Consider the following 22,643-nt stretch of genomic DNA (forward strand, 5'->3'; position numbering starts at 1 on the left):
TCATATTCTTAGTGCAGTCTTTGAGGGATTTGTTTGATATCCAGATGAGAAAAACAAGTTTTACTCTTTTTTTTTTTTTTTGTAGATTGATAACTGGACATCACCCCTTTAAAAGCCCCTTTAAATCCTATGTATGCTATAAATTGTATTTCTCATGATTCTCTGCTGTGCCATTTAGATTGACCCGAACACAGAAGATGGCGAAAAACAAAGGAAACTCGCAGAAGACTTTCATGAGATAGTAGAAGGCCTGGAGTCCTACCTGGGCCCTGTGCTGCTTCAACTGGACATTACTCCTTTCAGGTACTCCCGAAATGTTTTATAGAGTTTTCAGGTACTGTTTCTTCTTAGGAAGCTTAAAATAAGTGCGTAATAAAAAGCTGTGCCTATAGCGCCATCTATATGACAGTCCTATAAGTAGGTGCCTGACCCTTGTCTTTGTACCGACCACTGAAAAAACAATCATCAAAACATTAAGGTTAGCTCTTATCCAACGGACAGCGCATAACCGTATGATTGGTTGGGGTCTGTCCACTGAGACATCCAACAAGTACAGGGGTTCTGAGTGTGTGCTCCGCAGCTCCATTCAGTGCTATGGGAGTGACAGAAGTTGCTCAGCACAGCACTCGAGTGTAAACAGTCAATGATGATGCACGGAGATAGCCAAGCACTGTGCTCAGCAATTTCCTACACTCCCATACTGCATGAAGTGGCACAATGAGAATGCATTAACCCATTAGTGGGAACTAATTTCTCTTGATCACTGGGGCTCCATTTCTCCGGATCACTGGGGCTCCCATTCTTATAATCAGTTGGAGCGCCAGCAGTCCGACACCCACCATTTTGCTTATTACCCCATATCCCTAAGATAGAGCTTAACTTAAAAAGTAGGTACAACCCTTTTTAAGGTGGTTCATGGGTTAACACTTTGCTGGCTGTTGAGTAACACAATCCCCTATTACACAGCTGGATGCCTTCCTCCAGCCACTCTACTCTCCATGATTCGGCTGTTGCTCAATACTTTTTGAACCTTGGTACCTTAATAGTTAAATAGAAGCGTTGCAGTCCACATGCCGGCTCCCCTCCTCTGTGGTCAGGCAGTTTACATATTATAGTAGGATAATACCGCATGTTTACACTTTTATCATGCTTTTCATTTCATTGCTGACTCCATGGTGAGAGAAAAGCCTTCAGCTCCCTCCGGGAGAAAGATTCACTCACATGTGACAAAAGCTTGTTCTATGTCCTAAATAGGAGAATGGGAAAAATCATAAAATATAATCTGTCAACACCGTATATAGTACACTTCAAAGTGTACCCCATTTTTCAGAAAACCTTGTAGAAATTGTTGTCCAGTGAGTCCATGCAGGGTAACAGTGCTTCAGGGCATTATGTCACTTGTATTCTAGATTTACTAGCAGCTATCCAGGCTCCGGAAATGTTTTACTTGTTTTAGGGGGAGGAGACCTAGCTGCTGTGGCTCGCTCCTCCCCCTCCCTTCTGCATAGATCTAGCTGCTGTGGCTCGCTCCTCCCCCTCCCTTCTGCATAGATCTAGCTGCTGTGGCTCACCCATTCCACCTCTGCATAGATCTAGCTGCTGTGATTCGCTCATCCCCCTCCTTTATGCAAAGACCTTGGTGCTGTGACTCACACCCCCCCCTCCCCTCTGCATAGACCTTGGTGCTGTGACTCACTCATTCCACCTCTGCATAGATTTAGCTGCTGTGACTCACTCGCCCCCCTCCCCTCTGCATAGATCTAGCTGCTGTGGCTCACTCATTCCACCTCTGCATAGATCTAGCTGCTATGGCTCACTCATTCCACCTCTGCATAGATCTTGCTGCTGTGACTCGTTCTTCCCCCTCCTCTCTGCATAGACCTCGCTGCAGTGGCTCGCTCCTCCCCCTCCCTTCTGCATAGATCTAGCTGCTGTGACTCACTCATCCCCCTCCCTTCTGCATAGATCTAGCTGCTGTGGCTCGGTCCTCCCCCTCCCTTCTGCATAGACCTCGCTGCAGTGGCTCGCTCCTCCCCCTCCCTTCTGCATAGATCTACCTGCTGTGATTCGCTCATCCCACTCCTCTCTGCATAGACCTTGCTGCTGTGGCTCGCTCCTCCCCCTCCCTTCTGCATAGATCTAGCTGCTGTGGCTCGCTCCTCCCCCTCCCTTCTGCATAGATCTAGCTGCTGTGGCTCGCTCTTCCCCCTCCTCCAAAAGATAGTGACTGTTAAAAAGGGTTGTCCCCTATACACGGCATAGAGGGCTGACTGCTGGGGCCCTTCATGGGAATGGACCCCTGCAGTTCAGGAGAATGGGGGGTCCTGTTCTCACTAATTGCTGGAGCAGCAGTTGACACTTATCAGTGGGAGCCTAAGAAAATCACAAGTGTGAGCCTTGGTTTCTGACTGATCTATCGGCACAGCTTAGTTGGGGTTATTCTGTGAATGGAAAGTTTCATGTATGTTTTGGGATTTTTGCCTTGCAGGCAGCCGTCACCTACTCTTTCAGTAACCGAATCGGGGAGAGCAAAGTCCAGAGAGAAAGAAGAGAAGCCGATAACAACATCCAGTGTGTATAGTTCCCTATAAGCTGTTTTTGTTTTTCTGAAACTTTATGTATTGGTTTGGGGGGGGAAGGGCGGATGCGGCAGGAAGCTGTGCTTGGTCGGGCGGATGCGGCGTAGCGCTGTGCTTGGTTGGGCGGATGCGGCGTAGCGCTGTGCTTGGTCGGGCGGATGCGGCGTAGCGCTGTGCTTGGTCGGGCGGATGCGGCGTAGCGCTGTGCTTGGTCGGGCGGATGCGGCGGAGCGCTGTGCTTGGTCGGGCGGATGCGGCGGAGCGCTGTGCTTGGTCAGGCGGATGCGGCGGAGCGCTGTGCTTGGGCGGGCGGATGCGGCGGAGCGCTGTGCTTGGTCGGGCGGATGCGGCGGAGCGCTGTGCTTGGGCGGGCGGATGCGGCGGAGCGCTGTGCTTGGCCGGGCGGATGCGGCGGAGCGCTGTGCTTGGTCGGGCGGATGCGGCGGAGCGCTGTGCTTGGTCGGGCGGATGCGGCGGAGCGCTGTGCTTGGGCGGGCGGATGCGGCGGAGCGCTGTGCTTGGGCGGGCGGATGCGGCGGAGCGCTGTGCTTGGGCGGGCGGATGCGGCGGAGCGCTGTGCTTGGGCGGGCGGATGCGGCGGAGCGCTGTGCTTGGGCGGCCGCATGCGGCGGGGCTCTGTGCGGGGGTGGGGGCAGATGCAGCGGGGAGCTAACCTAAACCTTAATCTATGTTATATATCTCAGTCAAAGAATATGGTGTGTATACACGGTATAAATATGCACCATATACGTACGTAGTTAAAGGCACATATGATGAGATGTTTTCCCTTGATCTTTATGATGCATCATTTTCTATTTCTATTGTCTGTATCTTTAGGAGAAATCTCTTCTTTTCCCGGTGCATCTTGAGATTCTGATTTGCGCTCTGTAACCCCGTCCCCTCAATCTTTGCAGGTGCATCAGTGGACGGGGGAGATTGTATTATTTTGCTGGCAGATAATTCCCTCCAGCGATTGCCATTAGAGGCTCTGGGCGTTTTCAAGGACGACTCCATCAACTCTGTGTCAAGAGACTTTTCACTTCAATTATTGTATAACAGGATTCATCGAGATCATGCAGGTAACAAGGAGCTGCTCGCTGTACGGTACAATCTATATACTGTTCTGTATATGTATTACACTGATACATCCGACAGGTGAGTAAGTTGTGTCAAATGTAGTTTCATAGTTTCATAGTTTCTACTGTTGAAAAAAGACACTTGTCCATCAAGTTCAACCAAGGAAGGGAAGGGATTGGATGAGGAAGGGATTTAGGGGAAACAATTCTATATAACATAACCATCAATGTTATTTAGCAGAGATGTATTGAGAGATCTCTGCTTCTAGATCTCTGCTTGCTGTCATTCTATAGGAAGCTTCATTGTTTACCACCTGTGGATAAAAACTAGTCCATAAGTCATGTGTTGTGACCAGGGATATAACGAGCTGTGCACCTGTTTGATATCACATGACCAGGGACATAATGAGGCATGCACCTGTGTAGCATCACTTGACCGGGGATATATAATGAGCTATGTGCCTGTGTGACATCACATGACCAGGGATATAGCGAGCCCTGCACCTGTGTGACATCACATGACCAGGGATATAACGAACCGTGCACCTGTGTGACATCACATGACCGGGGATATAACAAGCCGTGCACCAATGTGACATCACATGATATTACGATAAGAAACATTGAGAAGAATAATCTACAATCGGGGAAAATGAAACAAATCAGAAAAAAAGTAATGAAAAATTAGGCGAAATAAGAATTGGCGACACGTTCCCTTTAATTCTCATTAATGTTACAGACAATAATTACCTTGTAAATTCTGATGTATTAAGTGACATAATAGGGAAGCAGTTTTCCTCGGATCTGTAGGTGTAAATGTTTAATAGTAGATCGGTAATTCCCCGCCGGGCTTATTGATCGCAGCCGGCGTGTACGGATACATAGGAGAGTTTTGCGTCTTGTTCATGAAAGCGCAGCAGTATCTGATCAATCCTCCTATTTGCCGGCTTAGGCTTTGTATGCGGGATCTGTGCTGTGGATATTAACAATTAATGATGATCCTTGATGGGGCTGACATAAATCTGACTTGTTCTCTGTGTTGATCGCCTTCCAGAAGATGCAGAAGCAAAGAGAGATGTGAAGAGCGCCAAAGAATCCAAGCAGAGAGGGGAACAGAAGAAGAACATAAAAACGGTGGGTGCCCCTCCGCGTATCCGTGTAATGGAAGCGCTAACTGCTGACACGTGACAGTGATGGATGGAGAATCCGCGCCCTTTGATCCAGAACACATCAAGCAGCTGAACTTTCATTGCCTTGAAAGAGTTGAGGATGTTGAGCAGAGACGACGTTGCGGCTCTACTAATAAATTCCCATCATAGCATTTCCCGGCTGAGATGTAACTAATCTAGTTCTAGCGCAGTCACTACACCCAGGCCACACTTCTATAGTCTTGTTATCAGCAATATTTATCCTACAGTAACATAGCGGGACATTGTGAGGAAAAATAAACAGGTCACTGCCTCCATCAAAACCAACACAGTCATATTATGACTAGGCGCTAATTAACTGCATGATGTTCTATGGCAGATTGATATACAGGCAATATATCAGTATGTAAGTCGGAACTGTGTAATTTATAATTGTAGCTCCTGACAAAAAAAATTTTGGCCCCAGTGACAATTGGATTTTTTACTTTTTTTTTTTTTTTGCTGTAATTGGACCAAGGATTATCAATAAAGCCTCATTACAGACTCCTTACATGTATCATTGCGGTCTGGGACTATAGTAACATCCAGAGACCTTCACCAGAGGTCACAGTGGCCAGAGGGGTCCATCTTTAACTAGGGGTCGTCTGTAAGTCAGGTGCCCTTAAGTAGGGATCCGCCTGTACTTCATACACCTCTGTCTGGAGATTGGTGCCTGCACATAATTTAGTCACTGTGTTAAAATTATCCTTATATAAGAAAACTCCTCACTGCCTCCCGCAAAACCCACAATGTCACATCATGATACTATGTTCTCATTATCTGTGTGATGTTCTATGACAAATTGGTTTATTGCTGACACTTTCCATCCCATTTGCTGCTTTTGGGGGTCTGGTGCCGTGACAAAATCACTTAGATCTCAATTAAAGTAGGACAATATGAACTAACAAAATCAATCATAAACCAGGGGCACTTACTCATAGATCCAGGCATTGTGACACTGATAATCTTCTTATATTTGTTATCCATGGCCTCCTTCCATCTAAAATCAACTTTTAAAATTATGCTAATGAGCCAGAAGGGCTTTACCAGAGCCCCTATGGACTCTAGCTTCACTGGCTGTTTCATTGTACAGGAGCACGTCACCCTCCCCCTGTCAAGCTACAGCACAGAGTGGCTCTGGCAACACCAATGGGAGCCCTTTAGATTCATTAGCATAATTGTAAAAGTTGATTTTAGAAGGAAGGAGGTCATGAATAAGAAATAGAATGTTACCACAGTCACGGTGCTCGGATCTATGAGTAAGAGCCCCTGGTTTATCATGATGCAATTTGATGGTTGATTTCCTGTTATGTAGAACCTTCTCTTCACTAACAAATTCACGTAAGCAAATTGGTCACTGCCTCCTGCAAAACCAACACAGTCATTTCATTAAATTTGTAAATGTTTTTTTTTCTTCCCATAATCCTGTTTTTTTTTTAATGTTTTTATAGGTGCCGATTAATCGTGTGCTACCAGCAAACTGTATGCCATTGGATACCCATCGCTTTAAATGTATCCTTTAGATCGTTTTACCCAGGGACCTGCATAATAAAGAAGGTGCCTCGTATGTGATGCTAAATTCAGATAACTTCATGAGGCAGGGCATGGAGTAGAGCCACAATGAGCAGACCCAACGTTCCCGTTCGTGTTCGCCCCCTGGACAACCATAACTATTGCTAGTTGTTGGCCAATCCAGCAAATTAATTCCCCTAATGACTACCCATTGCGATGATTGAGTGGGAACATCGGGTCCGCTCTCCTCTAGCCAACACACCTGCTCCATGGCATTTGATCCCTCTGCTTCCTTCCCAAAAATGTTTACATGCATAGATGAAGCTTTCAAGTGTAATACCACACACAGCCACTACATAATGGATGGTGCTGTGTCTGGAGCTCTAGCTTTGGCAGAGTGCTATGCATAGTTCAATCTCATAGGGGCTTATTAAGGGTCCGCAGCCGCACTTTTGTTGTATTTTCCGACGTTTTGGGGATTTACGCGGCTGTGACAGATATTTGACAGGGGATTGTGTCGCACACGATCAGATTATGATGCAGCTGCGGCGGCTTTCATGAAACAGAAATCAGAGGGCGTGCCGATTGATTCGGACTGAACGCGGGATTTAACACTCAAATTGTGTCGTAAGATCAAGCACTTACATGCAGCAGGAAGAAGAAAGTGAACTCCTGCGGACCTGAGTGGGGAAGCGACACATTCAAGAAACCGGGCGCACAATCTTAGTGAATCGCCGTAGATGTGCATTCTGGACGGGTAAGTAAATGTGCCCCATAATGTTTAAAGGGGTTGTCCCATTTCAGAAAATTAATGTTGTTAGAATTATAAAAAGTTATACAACTTTTCAATATACTTTCTGTATCAATTCCTCACGGTTTTCTGGATCTCTGCTTGCTGTCATTCTATAGAAAGCTTCTGCATTTACTTCCAGTGGACGGAAATCTGACCATGGTCACACAGGTGCACGGCTCATTATATCACAGAGTAATCAGAGCTGTGTAATATAACGAGCCGTGCACCTGTGTGACCATGGTCAGATCACTGTCCACTGGAAGTAAACACAGAAGCTTCCTATAGAATGACAGCAAGCAGAGATCTAGGAAACCATGAGGAATTCATCCAGAAAGTATATTGGAAAATTGTATAACTTTTTATAATACTAACAACATTAATTTTCTGAAAATCTGAATACCCCTTTAAGGCTTAGATCCTGACTGGCAATAATAATAAAGTCTCAGAAATGCCTTTAATTCTTTTATACTGTATTTTTAGCATTTTCTTAACATGTTTTTATTAGATATTGTAGATCCTTACAATGACATAAGAGAACCAGGTGAGGCTTTTATTATATTATGTACTGTATATTTATATAATACCATTTGTTAGTTTGTATACTTTTTCCTGTTTTTTTTTTCAGCTATTATATCTATACAGACAATGCCTTCCCCTCTCCACAGTAAATTATACACTTTTCTCCATTGATTTGTCTATGGATTTATTAACTCCTGATGTAGGGGGATAGATAAAACCCCTCTGATCTCTGCTTAGTTATTGAAGCCACGTCTTCTCATGTACATCGCTCTATCATACGGAATGAAAGGGCCCGGCCTGCGAGAGCTCAGAAACTCAATTTTCTATTCATTTTGTCTCTTTTCAGAAACGCTGAGCCCGCTCTATAGAATGAACGAGCTCCTTGTAAAATACAACCAGCAATTTACCGCTAATTGGGAAGGAATTACAGGCGGCTCGCACGTGCCCAGGTTGGTGTTTCCATTGAGGGGGCCACAATTGGCTTTTTAGTGTCGATACAAGCAAGTCAATGTGCTTCATTGTTGTCTTTTTTCATTGTTTTTCGGCTTCTGTTTTATTGACGTCTGTGCCGTCAATACTCTACACCTAATGGTATATTCAACGACGTGGGAGGGTCCATCTCAACTCTTCATATTGTTTTAGCATAAAGTCCTGTAAACTAGTAGCGATGGCTTGAGTTGCGTGAATTGCGGTTGCAGGGGCAGATACTTGATATTCTGTTTCATTTAGGACAGTTTATAGCCAAGCCAGGCTGCTCATATACACAGAACTGCTGTGCACAATATGGATTGGGGTGCACTGGGTATCCCCAGCCAGTGCTTGTGCACCCCTAGTGATTAAATGCACCTTCACCCACTTGTACTGGTTACTTCATTTTAATCCTGACCATTGGCTATGACTGTCCCTGACCAGCATCTCTACATACTGATTCCTTGTGTCACCCCTGGACCGACCCAAATCTAAACCATAGCTGAAAACCGTGACCCTAGCTTGTACCTAGCACTGACCTCTTCCTGCCCTGACCCTGGCCTTTCTATGACCATTCCTTATCTGATCCCTTGGTAATTCAAATTAAATTCCAGATAATAATAATTATTTTAATAATAATTCTTTATTTATATAGTGCACACAGATTACGCAGCGGTGAACAAAGCATGTCAAATTGGTCCCTGTCCCCAATGGGGTTCACAATCTAAACAACCTAACAGTATGTTTTTGGAGTGTGGGAGGAAACCGGAGTACCCGGAGGAAACCCACGCAAACACGGAGAGAACATACAAACTCTTTGCAGATGTTGACCTGGGTGGGATTCGAACCCAGGACCCCAGCGCTGCAAGGCAGAAGTGCTACCCACTCAACCACCATGCCATGCCGCCAATCCCTGCTCAGTTACAAACAGGGTCACTAGGATCACACCCTTGAGATTACCACATAGCCAACCCGGTCCCGGTATTTCAGATTCATATAATACAGAGGTAAAAGGAAATTTGCTTTCAAAATCCATCATGATAAACCAGGGACATTACTGATAGATCCAGTCTCTGTGACTGTGGTAATCTTATATTTGTGATCCATGGCCGCCTTCCTTCGAAAATCAACAGCTTCACAGGCTGTTACACTGTCTCGTCTGTGCTCCCTCCTCACTGCCTGCTGTAATCTCACCCAGTGGACAGAGGCAGAGGGAGTAGGGGGATGTGCTCCTGTACTGTATAAGCAGCCTGTATCGCCCACAGGAGCCCTTCAGGCTCATTGGCAGAACTGTAAAAGTTGATATTAGAACGATGGATAATAAATATAAGAGGATTACCACAGTCATGGTGCCTGGATCATGAGTAGTGTCCCTGGTTTATCATGATGGATTTTGATGGTAGGTTTCCTTTAAAATGTATTGGTGTCGATGGGAAGGTCCTATGGGCTGATACATGCAGGATTTGGACTTGGCACCGCTTAGCCATTACCAGCCAAGTGCTGACTGCTGGCCGGGCGCTATAACATTATACACTGCTCGCAGGCGCTCAGACCTGTGATTGAAGGCACAGTAGTCATTGGAGTGTGGGCATCTTTGCCAGTTTTCACATAAGCTGCTGCTGGCACAGTCACATAATTAGGGCTTTGTTCACATTTTCTGCTTGTTTCAGGATTTCACTGATCAATCAGAAAAGCAACGGAGCAGAAACCGACAGGATTTTAAGTTTCAGGTTTTGCTTGATCACTTTTTGTGACACGTCTGTTTGATGCAAACTGATCAGGCAAAAAACACAATATCCAAAATCCTGAAACTTGCCCTAAATGTGAGACCAAATTACAGGAGAATCCAAATATTTATATGACCTTGTGGGTGCAACATCATAAGATTTGTATGGTTATGGGATAGCTTTCTATTTGCAGGCAGCATGTTATAGAACAGGAGGAGCTGAGCAGATTGTACATAGTGTCCTATCTGCAGGCAGCATGTTATAGAGCAGGGTGAGCTGAGCAGATTGTACATAGTGTCCTATCTGTAGGCAGCATGTTATAGAACAGGGGGAGCTGAGCAGATTGTACATAGTGTCCTATCTGCAGGCAGCATGTTATAGAGCAGAGGGAGCTGAGCCGATTGTACATAGTGTCCTATCTGCAGGCAGCATGTTATAGAGCAGAGGGAGCTGAGCCGATTGTACATAGTGTCCTATCTGCAGGCAGCATGTTATAGAGCAGGAGGAGCTGAGCAGATGGTATATAGTGTCCTATCTGCAGGCAGCATGTTATATAGCAGGAGGAGCTGAGCAGATGGTATATAGTGTCCTATCTGCAGGCAGTATGTTATAGAGCAGGAGGAGCTGACACATTTGTCAGTAGATGGATCTGCATAATCTAAACATATGGCCATATTTGAGGAAACCTTTTCCAAGCATTTCATTACATTCTCTTCTATCCGTTGTTTTACAGCCATGCAGAATGGGAGGTCCTGATGACAAGCTGCAGTGCATTCATCTTCTATGGGACGGAGAGACTTTTAGCACATGTACTATTGGACACATTTTTGGCTATGGATTTTACAGGTGAGGAAACATTGTTCTAGTTACCCATAGCAACCCATCAGAGCTCAGCTTTCATTTTATGAACGGCTGTCGGGAAAATAAAAACTGAGCTCTGATTGGTTGCTGTGGGTAGTTCTGATCTCAGACACTTCTGATATATTTCCTCCTTTGTCTCTATATGCTCTATGTTTGGTGTGTGTATAAACGTGTGCACATGTACACTCACCGGCCACTTTATTAGGTACACCTGTCCAACTGCTCGTTAACACTTAATTTCTAATCAGCCAATCACATGGCGGCAACTCAGTGCATTTAGGCATGTAGACATGGTCAAGACAATCTCCTGCAGTTCTCCCGAGCATCAGTATGGGGAAGAAAGGTGATTTGATGCCTTTGAACGTGGCATGGTTGTTGGTGCCAGAAGGGCTGGTCTGACTATTTCAGAAACTGCTGATCTACTGGGATTTTCACGCACAACCATCTCTAGGGTTTACAGAGAACGGTCCGAAAAAGAAAAAACATCCAGTGAGCGGCAGTTCTGTGGGCGGAAATGTCTTGTTGATGCCAGAGATCAGAGGAGAATGGGCAGACTGGTTCGAGCTGATAGAAAGGCAACAGTGACTCAAATCGCCACCCGATACAACCATGGCAGGCAGAAGAGCATCTCTGAATGCACAGTACGTCGAACTTTGAGGCAGATGGGCTACAGCAGCAGAAGACCATACCGGGTGCCACTCCTTTCAGCTAAGAACAGGAAACTGAGGCTACAATTTGCACAAGCTCATCGAAATTGGACAGTAGAAGATTGGAAAAATGTTGCCTGGTCTGATGAGTCTCGATTTCTGCTGCGACATTCGGATGGTAGGGTCAGAATTTGGCGTCAACAACATGAAAGCATGGATCCATCCCGCCTTGTATCAACGGTTCAGGCTGGTGGTGGTGTCATGATGTGGGGAATATTTTCTTGGCACTCTTTGGGCCCCTTGGTAACAATTGAGCATCATTGCAACGCCACAGCCTACCTGAGTATTGTTGCTGACCATGTCCATCCCTTTATGACCACAATGTACCCTGTAACATCTGATGGCTACTTTCAGCAGGATAATGCGCCATGTCATAGAGCTGGAATCATCTCAGACTGGTTTCTTGAACATGACAATGGGGGTCATTTACTAAGGGCCCGATTCGCGTTTTCCCGACGTGTTACCCGAATATTTCCGATTTGCGCCGATTGTCGGATTGTGGCGCATCGGCGCTGGCATGCATGCGACGGAAATCGGGGGGCGTGGCCGAACGAAAACCCGACGTATTCAGAAAAAACGCCGCATTTAATAACCGAAAATGTGTCGCTTGGGAAGCGCTTACCTTCACCTGGTCCGGCTCGGTGTATTCCGGCGCGATCAGATGCATTTCAGCGCAGCAGCGCCACCTGGTGGACGGCGGAGGAACTGCCATCATAAATCCCGTCCGGACCCGAATCCTGTTCAGAGAACGCGCCGCTGGATCGCGAATGGGCCGGGTAAGGAAATCTGCCCCAATGAGTTTATTGTACTCAAATGGCCTCCACAGTCACCAGATCTCAATCCAATAGAGCATCTTTGTGGTGGAACGGGAGATTCGCATCATGGATGTGCAGCCGACAAATCTGCGACAACTGTGTGATGCCATCATGTCAATATGGACCAAAATCTCTGAGGAGCTTCCAGCACCTTGTTGAATCTATGCCACGAAGAATTGAGGCAGTTCTGAAGGCAAAAGGGGGTCCAACCCGTTACTAGCATGGTGTACATAATAAAGTGGCCGGTGAGTGTATGTTTTTGGGTTAAGAGGATGGGGCCCGATAGAGAAGCCTTCTACGATGTAATGTGGTCGCTTTAGTTTTTATATTTTTTTAGTTTTTGTTTTGTTGTGACAGACTCAGAGCGTTATTATTGATGAAAAGTGTGGAAGTGTCGGGAGCGCTTACGAAATCGTACCATGGAGACCTCTCAGTTTTGATTAAACCGTGGGACTTGCTGTCTCGTAAGCAAAGCTCCATTTCTGAGATATTGTATTTTGAGGATCAATACTGTGCAGAATGAGATATTGCGTCTCTCCGTTATAGAAAGCAAGTATAACCGCGACAATACATCCAGCAAGGGACAAATATGAATGTATATTCGGATAGACTGCCCATGTGTAGCTGGCTGAGGTTCTACTGTTCTTGCTTTTAGGCTACTTTGGTAGGTTTTCTTAAGTTTTCTTTGACTACCATAAACATATTGAAGATTTACCAAAACTGGCCAAAGCAACTTACCAGGTTGAGGTTTTAATTATTCTTGGGCTTTAGTCACTGTATGGATGTGTAGTCATGGTGTAGTGACATGTGGTCACTTTACGAAGGTATTGTGTAATCAAGCACTATATGGTGGTATTTGTGTTCATACTGAATTTTGGGGCTATTTGAGGTATCCTTGAAGGGAACCTTTTAAATTAACCCACAATAACTAAACATAACTTTGAAAACTGATATTATACAGCAGTGCAACTATCCCTATATTGTTCCACAATCTATTTATAAAGTTGACTCGCCATCTATGCATATTCATATTCTCCCAGCTCAGCTTATACCTCCAGCTTCCTGATTGACAAGGGTTTTACTTTCTCTTCAGCTGATCCAGCTCGTTTCTGCTACCTCATTTCTCTCTCTTTAAAGAGACACAGACTGTGTGACTCGCTGAAGAGAATTCCTGAGGAAGGGGGGAAGAGAACCTTGATTTCTCTTCAGCGAGTCACACAAAGCCAGCATCTCTCTCAACTCATTCATTCCCGCTCCCTCAGGAATTTTCTCCATCAAGTCATCGTGTCTCTCAATTCACTCATTCCTTTTTTCCCCCTCCGGAATTCTCTTTCACGAGTCACACAACCAGCGTCTCTATTAGGAAGCTGGAGGCGTGACTGAGCTGGGAGAACATGAATACGCCAGACTCGACGAAACGGAAAGACGAAATGATCAGACTCCCATGGGGTTATTTGCATTAGAGGCACAGAGAGGACCAATATAGGGATAGTTGAACTGCTGTATAATATCAGTTAATGCTTCCTTTTCATCTTGATATGGGGGTATTCTTTAACTTAATATAGGATAGTATTATTTAGTAGATCGGTGTTTGATTACCGGTGATATTATTTGTTCACTGTATGGCGGTATCTTTTCATTCTATGGTAGTGCTGCTTGATCAATGTATTTTGTTATTATTCACACATTAGGGGGGGTAATTTATTACTTTTTCCTGGCATAGAAGCGGTAAAATAATTGTAACATTTTGCGTACTGCAAGAATTTACGATAATTATGTGACTGCTCCACCTCTGTGGGCGTGGGCAGCACGCGGGTGTGGGCAGAGTAGTCGGGCACGTGGCTGCATACTTTTTATAAACCTGTGAATCTCCATACACAGGTTCTTGCGCAAAACTACGCCAGGTTGTACCTGGCACAATTCTACTGGGCCTGAGCCTCTTTTTTTTTTTTTTTTTTTTTTTCCAACTCTTTATTTGTAATTTTAAGTATAACAGTCACAGTTACATCAGCCCTAGCAAGGGCGAAATACAGGAGGAATTCACGGTGCACCTTCCCGACACAGCAGGAGAGGCACCCATTGCAAAAAAATAAACCTGCGAACACTATGACTTACTGCTGATATGCAAAGCTTGCAGTAATAATGAACAAACATTTTCAAAACATGAAAACTGGAGTTCCGTCTCATTTTTTGCATCTCGTGAAGAGAGAAGATGAAAAGGCATCATGAGCATTTGGTCCATTTATCTTGGTTCATACATTATAGCGAAGGCGTCCCAAGTGGCCCATTCATCGTCAAATTTATCCATCTGATTGTTAATTTGAGCAGTCAAGTACTTCATTGACCTCATGTCTTTAATTCGAGCATATAGGTCAATAGTAGATGGTGAAGAAGGTTTTTTCCAAAAGAGAGAAATAAGACACTTGGCAGCGGTGAGTACATGGAGGAGCAGCTTGGCACTTAGGCCCCGAGTGTTCCCAGGCAGGAGGTTGAGAAGGTAAACAGCAGGGTCTAAGGGTATGTCCCTACCTAGCAACCTAGTTGCTTAACTGAACTCCAATAGTGTCGTATAAGCAGGCAGTCCCAAAATATATGGGAGAGAGATAGTGAGAATGAACGTGGCTCTGAGATAGTCCATGTTTATAGTAGCAGTGCAGGTTGTCTGTCAGTTACGTCTAGAAGGGACTATTGAGTATAGTTGGATATGAAAGCTATATATCTAACATCAGCTTGACAGCTGAATCCCCTCACTGATAGTCGAGCCAAAGATACCAAGGGAGCACAAACGTGCCGGCTTGGATGGCCGCTTTTTCCCTGCTTGTTAATAAATGTGGATTGCTACCTAGATTCCACATCTTGTAATAGACTGAAATTAAAAAGTCCACTTGCAGTCTATGCATTATGGGATATATCTAGCCTATAATACGCACTTTTTGATTGTTTTGTAATCTGTGGAGGGAATTAAACCCCTTTTTATTGTAAATAAATAAATAAAAGTTATATTTTAAAATTATTATCTCCAAAAACCACGTCAGTGACTCCCCCCAAAATATATGCATTAGGGATCCCTTTGCTACATTACAGCGCCAACACAGGTCAGATATGTCAGGGTTAAATTTGTGGAGTAATTCTGGAGTACCAGTGCAGGAGGATCTTAATTTGGTTTTCCTTATAAAGAGTGTTAATTGAAGATTTTTTGGCTTTAGCCCAAATAACTTGTCATTGTTCTTTTGAGAAGTGTGTGCCTATCCAAGCTTCCCACTTATCCATATATTTGTGTTTCAAGAACTCTGATGACAGCGGGGAGTTAAGGATACCATAAATAGAAGAGATCGGACCTTTACTGGACGGGCCACTGGTGCAAAGCCACTCAAAGGGGGTAGGTCTCGGGACTGTGTCTGGGCCCATGGTAGCTACTATGAAGGATTTAATCTGTTGGTAGCAGAATAGCCCTCCCGCCAATTCGGGGTGTCTGTCCACCAGAGTAGAGAACGGGAGGATTTGCTGTGTATGGGCATCTATATAGTACTTTATCTGGAATTTCCGGGCCTGGGACAAAGGTCTAAACCCTGCAGATGAGACACTATCAGGGAGATGTGGAGTAAAAAGTACTGGGGTCATTGGTGAGCGCAAGGTGGCTAATTGGAAGCGAACCCTACTTTTGTGCCAGATATCATGAGTAAACTATATGGGACCAAGAAGAGAGGAAGGTGTCATATCTGATACAGGGCCCCATATAAAGTTAGCTGGGTAATTTTTCTATTTCGGTCCACCTGTTAAATGCTGGCAAAACTGACCAGGAGGCTATATGTCTGAGATAAGTCGCAAAGTAGTATAGCAAAATGCCAAACCTCCATTGGAGACCCCGGCTGTCATGACTGTTTTGGGGATACGATGCCTGCGCCCATTCCAGACATAGTCCAAGCATCTAGACTGCATTCTATTCAACCAGGACATCGGGACCCTAACAGGGAGTGTTTCGAATAGGTAGAGTAGCTTAGACAGGACTGACATTTTTATTGCTGCAATGTGTCCCAATAGCGAGGTATGTAATGGCTTCCACTTGTTTAAAAGGCACTGAATGTCTTGAAATAGGGGTATAAAATTGGCTCCAAAGAGCGCACCATAGGTAGGAGTTAGGTCAATACCCAGGTATTTTAAGGAGGAACTTTTCCAAGAATAAGGGAATGCTGACTGCAACGCCTCAAGTTCCCCCTGGGGTATATTAATCGGCAGGGCCTCTGTCTTTGTACAGTTAACTTTATATCCAGACAGGCTGCTATACAATTTTAGGGTTTCGTGTAGGTTTGGTAAACTCACCACCGGATTGGTCAAAGTAAGCAAAACATCGTCTGCAAATAGGGACATTTTAAATTGTGTATTGCGGACCATAATTCCTGGCACGTCTGGATTTGCTCTAATATAAGCCGCTAGAGGTTCAATGCTCAAAACGTACAACTGTGGGGAGAGTGGACACCCCTGGCGCGTGCCGTTACGTATAGGGAAGGGGGAGGAGTGAGCATGTGGTAAACGCACCACTGCACGTGGTGTGGAGTATAATGCCCGTAAGGCTTGCAAGAAAGGGCCCCTAAATCCAAAGCGTTGAAGGGTGGCAAACATAAAAGTCCAATCCAAGCGATCAAATGCTTTTTCAGCATCAAGACTAAGGAAGAGCGCCTGTTCCCCCTGGTGTCTGATGACTTCCAAGTGGTCGGCTGCACTTCGCGTGTTGTCTCCTGCTTGACGAAATCTGACAAATCCCACCTGCTCCTTGTGGACCAGCTGGGGGAGCCAGTTATTTAACCTATCTGCCAATAGGTTTGTAAAGATTCTTAAGTCTGAATTAAGGGGGGCTATTGGTCTGTAGCTAGCGTAATTTAATGGATCTTTACCTGGTTTGGGAATCACTGTAATATATGAATTTAGCATAGTGTCAGGTATGGGCGTCCCCTTCAGAAAGGCATTGTATAACTGAACCATGTGAGGTAGTAAAACCTCCCCATATGTTTTGTAATACAGATAGGTAAAGCCATCTGGCCAGGGGCTTTGCCATTGGGCAGTGCTTTAACCACTTCTGCCAATTCTTCCATTGTTATTTCTTGATTCAAATCGCTCAATGCCTCTGAGGGGAGGGGAGGGAGGTTACAGTCCGCTAGATAATTGCGCAGTTGGTCTGTCATTACTGTGTTATCTCCGGTGATCCTAGGAGGGAGAGCGTATAGGTTGCTATAGAAGTCTTCAAACACTTGTGTGCTACCTTGGATGGATCATATTGAGTTACCCCAGAGGAGTCCTTAATACCATACGGATTGCTTTCCCCCGTTTGGGCTCTCAGCTGACTAGCCAGAAGGGTATGGGCTTTATTACCATATTCGTAGAAACGTCTATGAGAGTAGCGGAGAAGCTTCTCGCTGCTCATGAGTAGGTATTCACGCAGTCTAGCTCTAGCATCTACTAGTCTTCGTAATCTAAAGGATGGGTTGCACAACAGTCTGGCTTCCATGGAGCGTAGCTCCTTCTCACACTGTGTCCGTACTGCTTGGTTCAAGTGCTTTTTCCTAGAGGCGAATGACTGCTTTGTGTGCTTCCCACAAAATGTTGTGGGAGGGGGCAGAGGGTGTATTTTCTGCAAAGTATCGCAGTAGGCATTGGTGGAGTTCTGTTCGCATTGTAAGGTTAGTTAGTAGCGTTTCATTGAGTCTCCAGTGCAGTGGATGAAGCGGGGGGAGGTGAAGCTAAGATCTAGTGTGACTGGGGCGTGATCTGACCACGTGATTGATTCAATGGACGACTCATATAGAGTTCTAAGAATGGAAATATCACCAAAAAAGTAGTCTATGCGAGTGTACGTGTTGTGTGGGGGAGAGTAGAAGGAGTACTTTCTGGGCCTGAGCCTCTTGATGTATTCGGCGTTACTGAGGGGGCGTGGCATGAGCGTATGATAAATCTCCCTCTGTATGGGAGTAGTTTTGAGTCCCTGCATGTTGGTGCTATATTATTCAGTCATTTCGTATTGTAGTTTATATATATCTCTATGTATAGTATTATTATAAGGTGTATATACAACACATTTTCCAATATAGTATTAGTAATTCCAATCATTTTATTGTAGTGTTATAAAATTTTAGAACAAACATTGTCAAAAAGGGAACAAGGTCTCGCAGGAACATCAATATAGTATTAGTATATCAAGCATTGGGGTGACTTACTGGGTTTAGGTTTTTTTTTATTTCTCTAGATTCTTCTTATTTAAAGTTTGAAATTCATTTCAAACTCGTAGAATAATCCCATCTTCAAATTTCACGATCATTTGTCAGACTTCCCACAATATGGTTACACTTTACTGTGTAGAATGTGACACAGCGAGCGGGGCCATATCCACTGATCAGCAGTGATATATCTTGGGTATGTTTCTTGGGTATATCTCTGTCTTCAGATAGAAGCACCTCCAGGGTTGCTTTGTTGAGGTTCTGTCTTTGAATTTTCAACTATTGGGTTATTGTGTATAATAAGGAGCAGGAAAGTGATAAACCAAGGTCAGGCCTGAAGAATATGATCAGTAATTCCTGGCTGAGACATCTTCTATAGTGTAACTGGTAGATAATCTTCTGGCTTTAGGCAAACGCATGTGTGTACGCTCTATGCTGAATATATTACTTCCCTCCTTTTTTTTTTTTTTTTTTTTTTTTTTTTTTTTTACAGTGTCCTAGTAGCTTTAACAATCTAATGACAATACCTGGCAAGTTTACATTATACCAGTATAGTACATCAAGAATGCATTACAGGCCCTGGAGAGAGAGACCCATAAATACTTGTCCAACACACGATATATAATGTATCATAGCAGTCATCCTGCCTTGTATTTTTGGCTAGTATAACTATTCCTTATGGGCCTGTACACTGTCAATATAACCTGTCCTCCGAGACCCTCAGGATGAATTATCCTGATCTCCCCTCAAGTGACCTTCATTGATGACCCTCTGGGAACCATTAACCTGTTATAGTATTTCAAACAAATTGGTGATGGTTGAATGGATTATGGTTATCGCAGACATTCACAATGTGTGGGAAATCGTATATATATATATATATATATATATATATATATATATATATATATATATATATATATATATGGTATCTTCAGTACAAAAGCCAATTTAATATAGCATATTAGGAGATAATACGTTGATGTAGGTGTCCTCTGTTCAGAGAAGAGAGTTATAAAGAACATTTCCGCTCTGTTCTGTGTAATGCCTAACGTCTACTGTGGGGGAGCTGCAGGGAAATTGAACACTTACAATAGCAGCTGAATGCTGGGGGAGATGGAAACTGTGTAGTTCACAGAAACCATCCAACAAGTAGGAATTATCCAACGCTACGAGCTGAGATTAGCGAATCCTCCAAGCTTTGCTGAAGATTCTAAAACTTTTCTGAAGATTTGTACAGGGCGCCAATGTTGCACCAAGTCTCCCAGAAAATCGTATAATACTCCATCTATTCATGAAAAGATCCTATATTGTTTATATACTTTCAACAATTTCTTTCATTTTATCTTGACTGTTCATTGGGATACATGACAGCAGTAGCTAGCTGCCATTTTTAAGGTTTAGGTAAGGTACCCGAAGTACAGCAGAAAACATTCAGCTTCGAATCGCATTCTGTAAAATGTCAGATTCATACAGAATCTAGGAACCAACAAATTGATTTTTCCCTTTAACACCTTAATGACATGTGACTTAACTGTACGCCGGGTGCTGTTATGGATGTTTGAAGAGGGCTTACAGGCTTATACGGTAAGAGCGATCAGACCCCCTAGGGTTAAAGTACCCTAGGGGGCTAAAAGTACAGTAAAATCTGAAAAAAGTTAAATATGTATATAGAGTTCAAATCACCCCCTTTTCCTAGGCCTGATATAAAAATGAATAAATTATCTGCCAGAAAAGGGGAGACCCCCAGTTTGCAGACTGTCTGATTGGCTTACAGGTGTTGGGTTATCTTTTCTAGACTGTCAGCTAATGATTCTGCTGGATCAAGTTAGAACAAGTCAAAGTTTCTCAAGACAATCCACTATTGATGTGCAAAAAAGGTAAATATTTTAAATATATATATCTTATTATTCATGAAGCGGTTTATCATCCGTGTGCAGCGCCCATGAGATGCTTGTTACCTGCTCTTACTGTACAAAACCACAACCTAGATTTATGCCATTTTTTTTCTTCCCTGGGACAACCCTTGTAAATTATTGTGAATAATGAATATTTTCTGTGCTTAGTGAATCCCGGTTGTCGTTGGAAAGACCCGTGGAAACAGCCCTGTTGCTAAGCATGGCGGGGGTCCGCTCCATGATGCTGAACCAGTGGCACGCACCTCCGGAGCGGAACGCCAAGAGACTGGACTTGCTTGCAGAATGTAAGTGATTGTGTAAATTGGGTTGATGCAATATCAACAGTAGACTCACTTCAAAGGTCTCCTATCCAGATAGGGATCCTCGAGATACTCTATAAGTATCAGAAAGATGGGATCAGCTCCCAGAAGCCCCTCTGCATGGCTGAATGAGTGAACATTAGGCATGGTCACTCACTTGAATGGCGTTGAACTGCAGTACCAGAAACCACCACTATCAAATGCATGGTGTTGAACTAGTAAGCGAGAAGAGGATGTTTCAGTCGCTTGAACACCGCGGCCCATTGACTTCAGTTGATCAGTGCACATGCCGAGACCTGGACCCTTAATGGAAATCTACCATCACAATCCATCATGATAAACCAGGGACACTTACTCAGAGATCCAGACAACGTGGCTGTGGTTATCTTCTTATATGTTACCCATGGCTTCCTACCTTCTAAAATCAGCTTTTAAAATTATGCAAATGAGCCAGAGGGCTCTTGTGTTTTTGTTTTTTTGTTTTTTACCAGAGTTCCCTCTGTGCTGTAATTTCACAGGCTGTTACACTGTCCCCCATCTGCTCTCTCAGCACTTCTGCACAGTGTGACAGCCTGTGAAGCTACAGCATGGAGGGGCTATGCTAACAACCTTAGGAGCTCTTCAGCCTTAATAGCATAATTTAAAAGTTTAAAAAGGAGGAGGCCATGGATAACAAATATAAGACGATCACCACAGTCACGGTGCCTGGATCTATGAGTAAGTGTCCCTGGTTTATCAGGATGGATTTTGATGGGAGATTTCCTATAATATTGGCCTATCCTTTGCCTTGAGTGTCCTCCTTCATATGTGTCCAAATTGAGCCTCATTGTCCTGTTGCATTCACTGTGATATATCTTCACATGGTCCAAGTTTGTTCATTTATTTGTCAGATCTGTTAACCCTGGGCAAGACTACGGGGCAGATGGTGCAGAGTCAACGAAAACTGGAGAGCGACTCGGATACAAAAATCAGGGGTAAGTTACACTTACATAGTCTGCAGAGACAATAGACTAGTCCATAATAACCATGACCTTATTTTAGAGATTCGCCCCTCTACATTTATGAAAAATGTAGATCTTGCAAATGTCACACCTGGTAATTTGGATAATATTTGGATTTTTTTGTATGTTTGTCTCAAAATTCTCTTAATCGCTTAAATTTTTTTAAATTATTATTATTATAATTGCCATCATCATTTTTTTACAATTTCTTTTCATGTAGAAGATGAGCGCGCTATAGACGCACCTGATGAAATGAAGCAGAGCCCCCGTGATCCAAGGCTTCCTTTCGGAGACCCCTCCCCATATAACTATGTCCTATACGGTCTGCCCAATATGGTGGTGATGTGAGCCCCCTTCTACGTCTCAATGGTATTGTGGCGACTTCTTGACGTTCCTTTTCTATTGTGATCATCACACGGAGCGATCCGCGGCTCGTTCTGGACTGACGCCCTGTTAATGCAAGAATCCAATACTCATTTAGCACATTTGTGTGTATTTTTAGCAGCGTAATAAATTGGGCATGTGAAAATGAATTATTTTGGCTGGAATATAAGTTTTTTTTGTTTGTTTTTTATCGCAGCTCTTTAGTACCATGTATGGGATAGTAATTACGGCAGAACGCTGTGTTCTGCATCCAAGTATCCGCCGCATTTTATCTACGAGAGACATCGACCACAGACGGCTAAATGTGTACAGAGGGGAGGGGAATGATATCATAATTACAAAACAAAAAGGTCATCCTTTCATAAGCAAATGAGGTTAACCCTTCTCCAGGATATGCACAATCAAGGCTCTTTTTTTAATTTGTATAAGACTATAGAAAGCTGAATTGTGATTGCATTGCTTTAACATTAGTATCTTTTCATTAAAATGATACAAGTAAATGGCTATGAATGGGTTAACCCTTAATGTGGGTAATACTTCACCGATCCCTGGTGCCCCTCTAGTGTCTACTTCCTGCTATTTCATAA

At 43.9% G+C, this 22,643-nt stretch overlaps 1 protein-coding gene across 5 annotated transcripts in view; it reads left to right on the forward strand.

Moving 5' to 3' along the window:
• The window catches only part of CFAP46 (cilia and flagella associated protein 46), a 119,165-nt gene extending 96,960 nt beyond the window's left edge, over positions 1–22,205 (forward strand). For all 5 annotated transcript variants that reach the window (XM_072131226.1, XM_072131228.1, XM_072131230.1 and 2 more), the window contains 12 exons: positions 179–303; positions 2,489–2,571; positions 3,494–3,658; positions 4,710–4,789; positions 6,294–6,354; positions 7,653–7,688; positions 8,013–8,115; positions 10,595–10,707; positions 20,252–20,333; positions 20,520–20,656; positions 21,562–21,645; positions 21,893–22,205. In XM_072131226.1, the coding sequence (XP_071987327.1) occupies positions 179–303; positions 2,489–2,571; positions 3,494–3,658; positions 4,710–4,789; positions 6,294–6,354; positions 7,653–7,688; positions 8,013–8,115; positions 10,595–10,707; positions 20,252–20,333; positions 20,520–20,656; positions 21,562–21,645; positions 21,893–22,020 (1,197 nt within the window). In that variant the 3' untranslated portion in view covers positions 22,021–22,205. The remainder of the gene's footprint in view (positions 1–178; positions 304–2,488; positions 2,572–3,493; positions 3,659–4,709; positions 4,790–6,293; positions 6,355–7,652; positions 7,689–8,012; positions 8,116–10,594; positions 10,708–20,251; positions 20,334–20,519; positions 20,657–21,561; positions 21,646–21,892) is intronic.
• Positions 22,206–22,643: the final 438 nt, after the last annotated feature.

This window comes from Engystomops pustulosus, chromosome 11, assembly GCF_040894005.1.
Source record: "Engystomops pustulosus chromosome 11, aEngPut4.maternal, whole genome shotgun sequence".
NCBI classification, from domain to species: domain Eukaryota; kingdom Metazoa; phylum Chordata; class Amphibia; order Anura; family Leptodactylidae; genus Engystomops; species Engystomops pustulosus.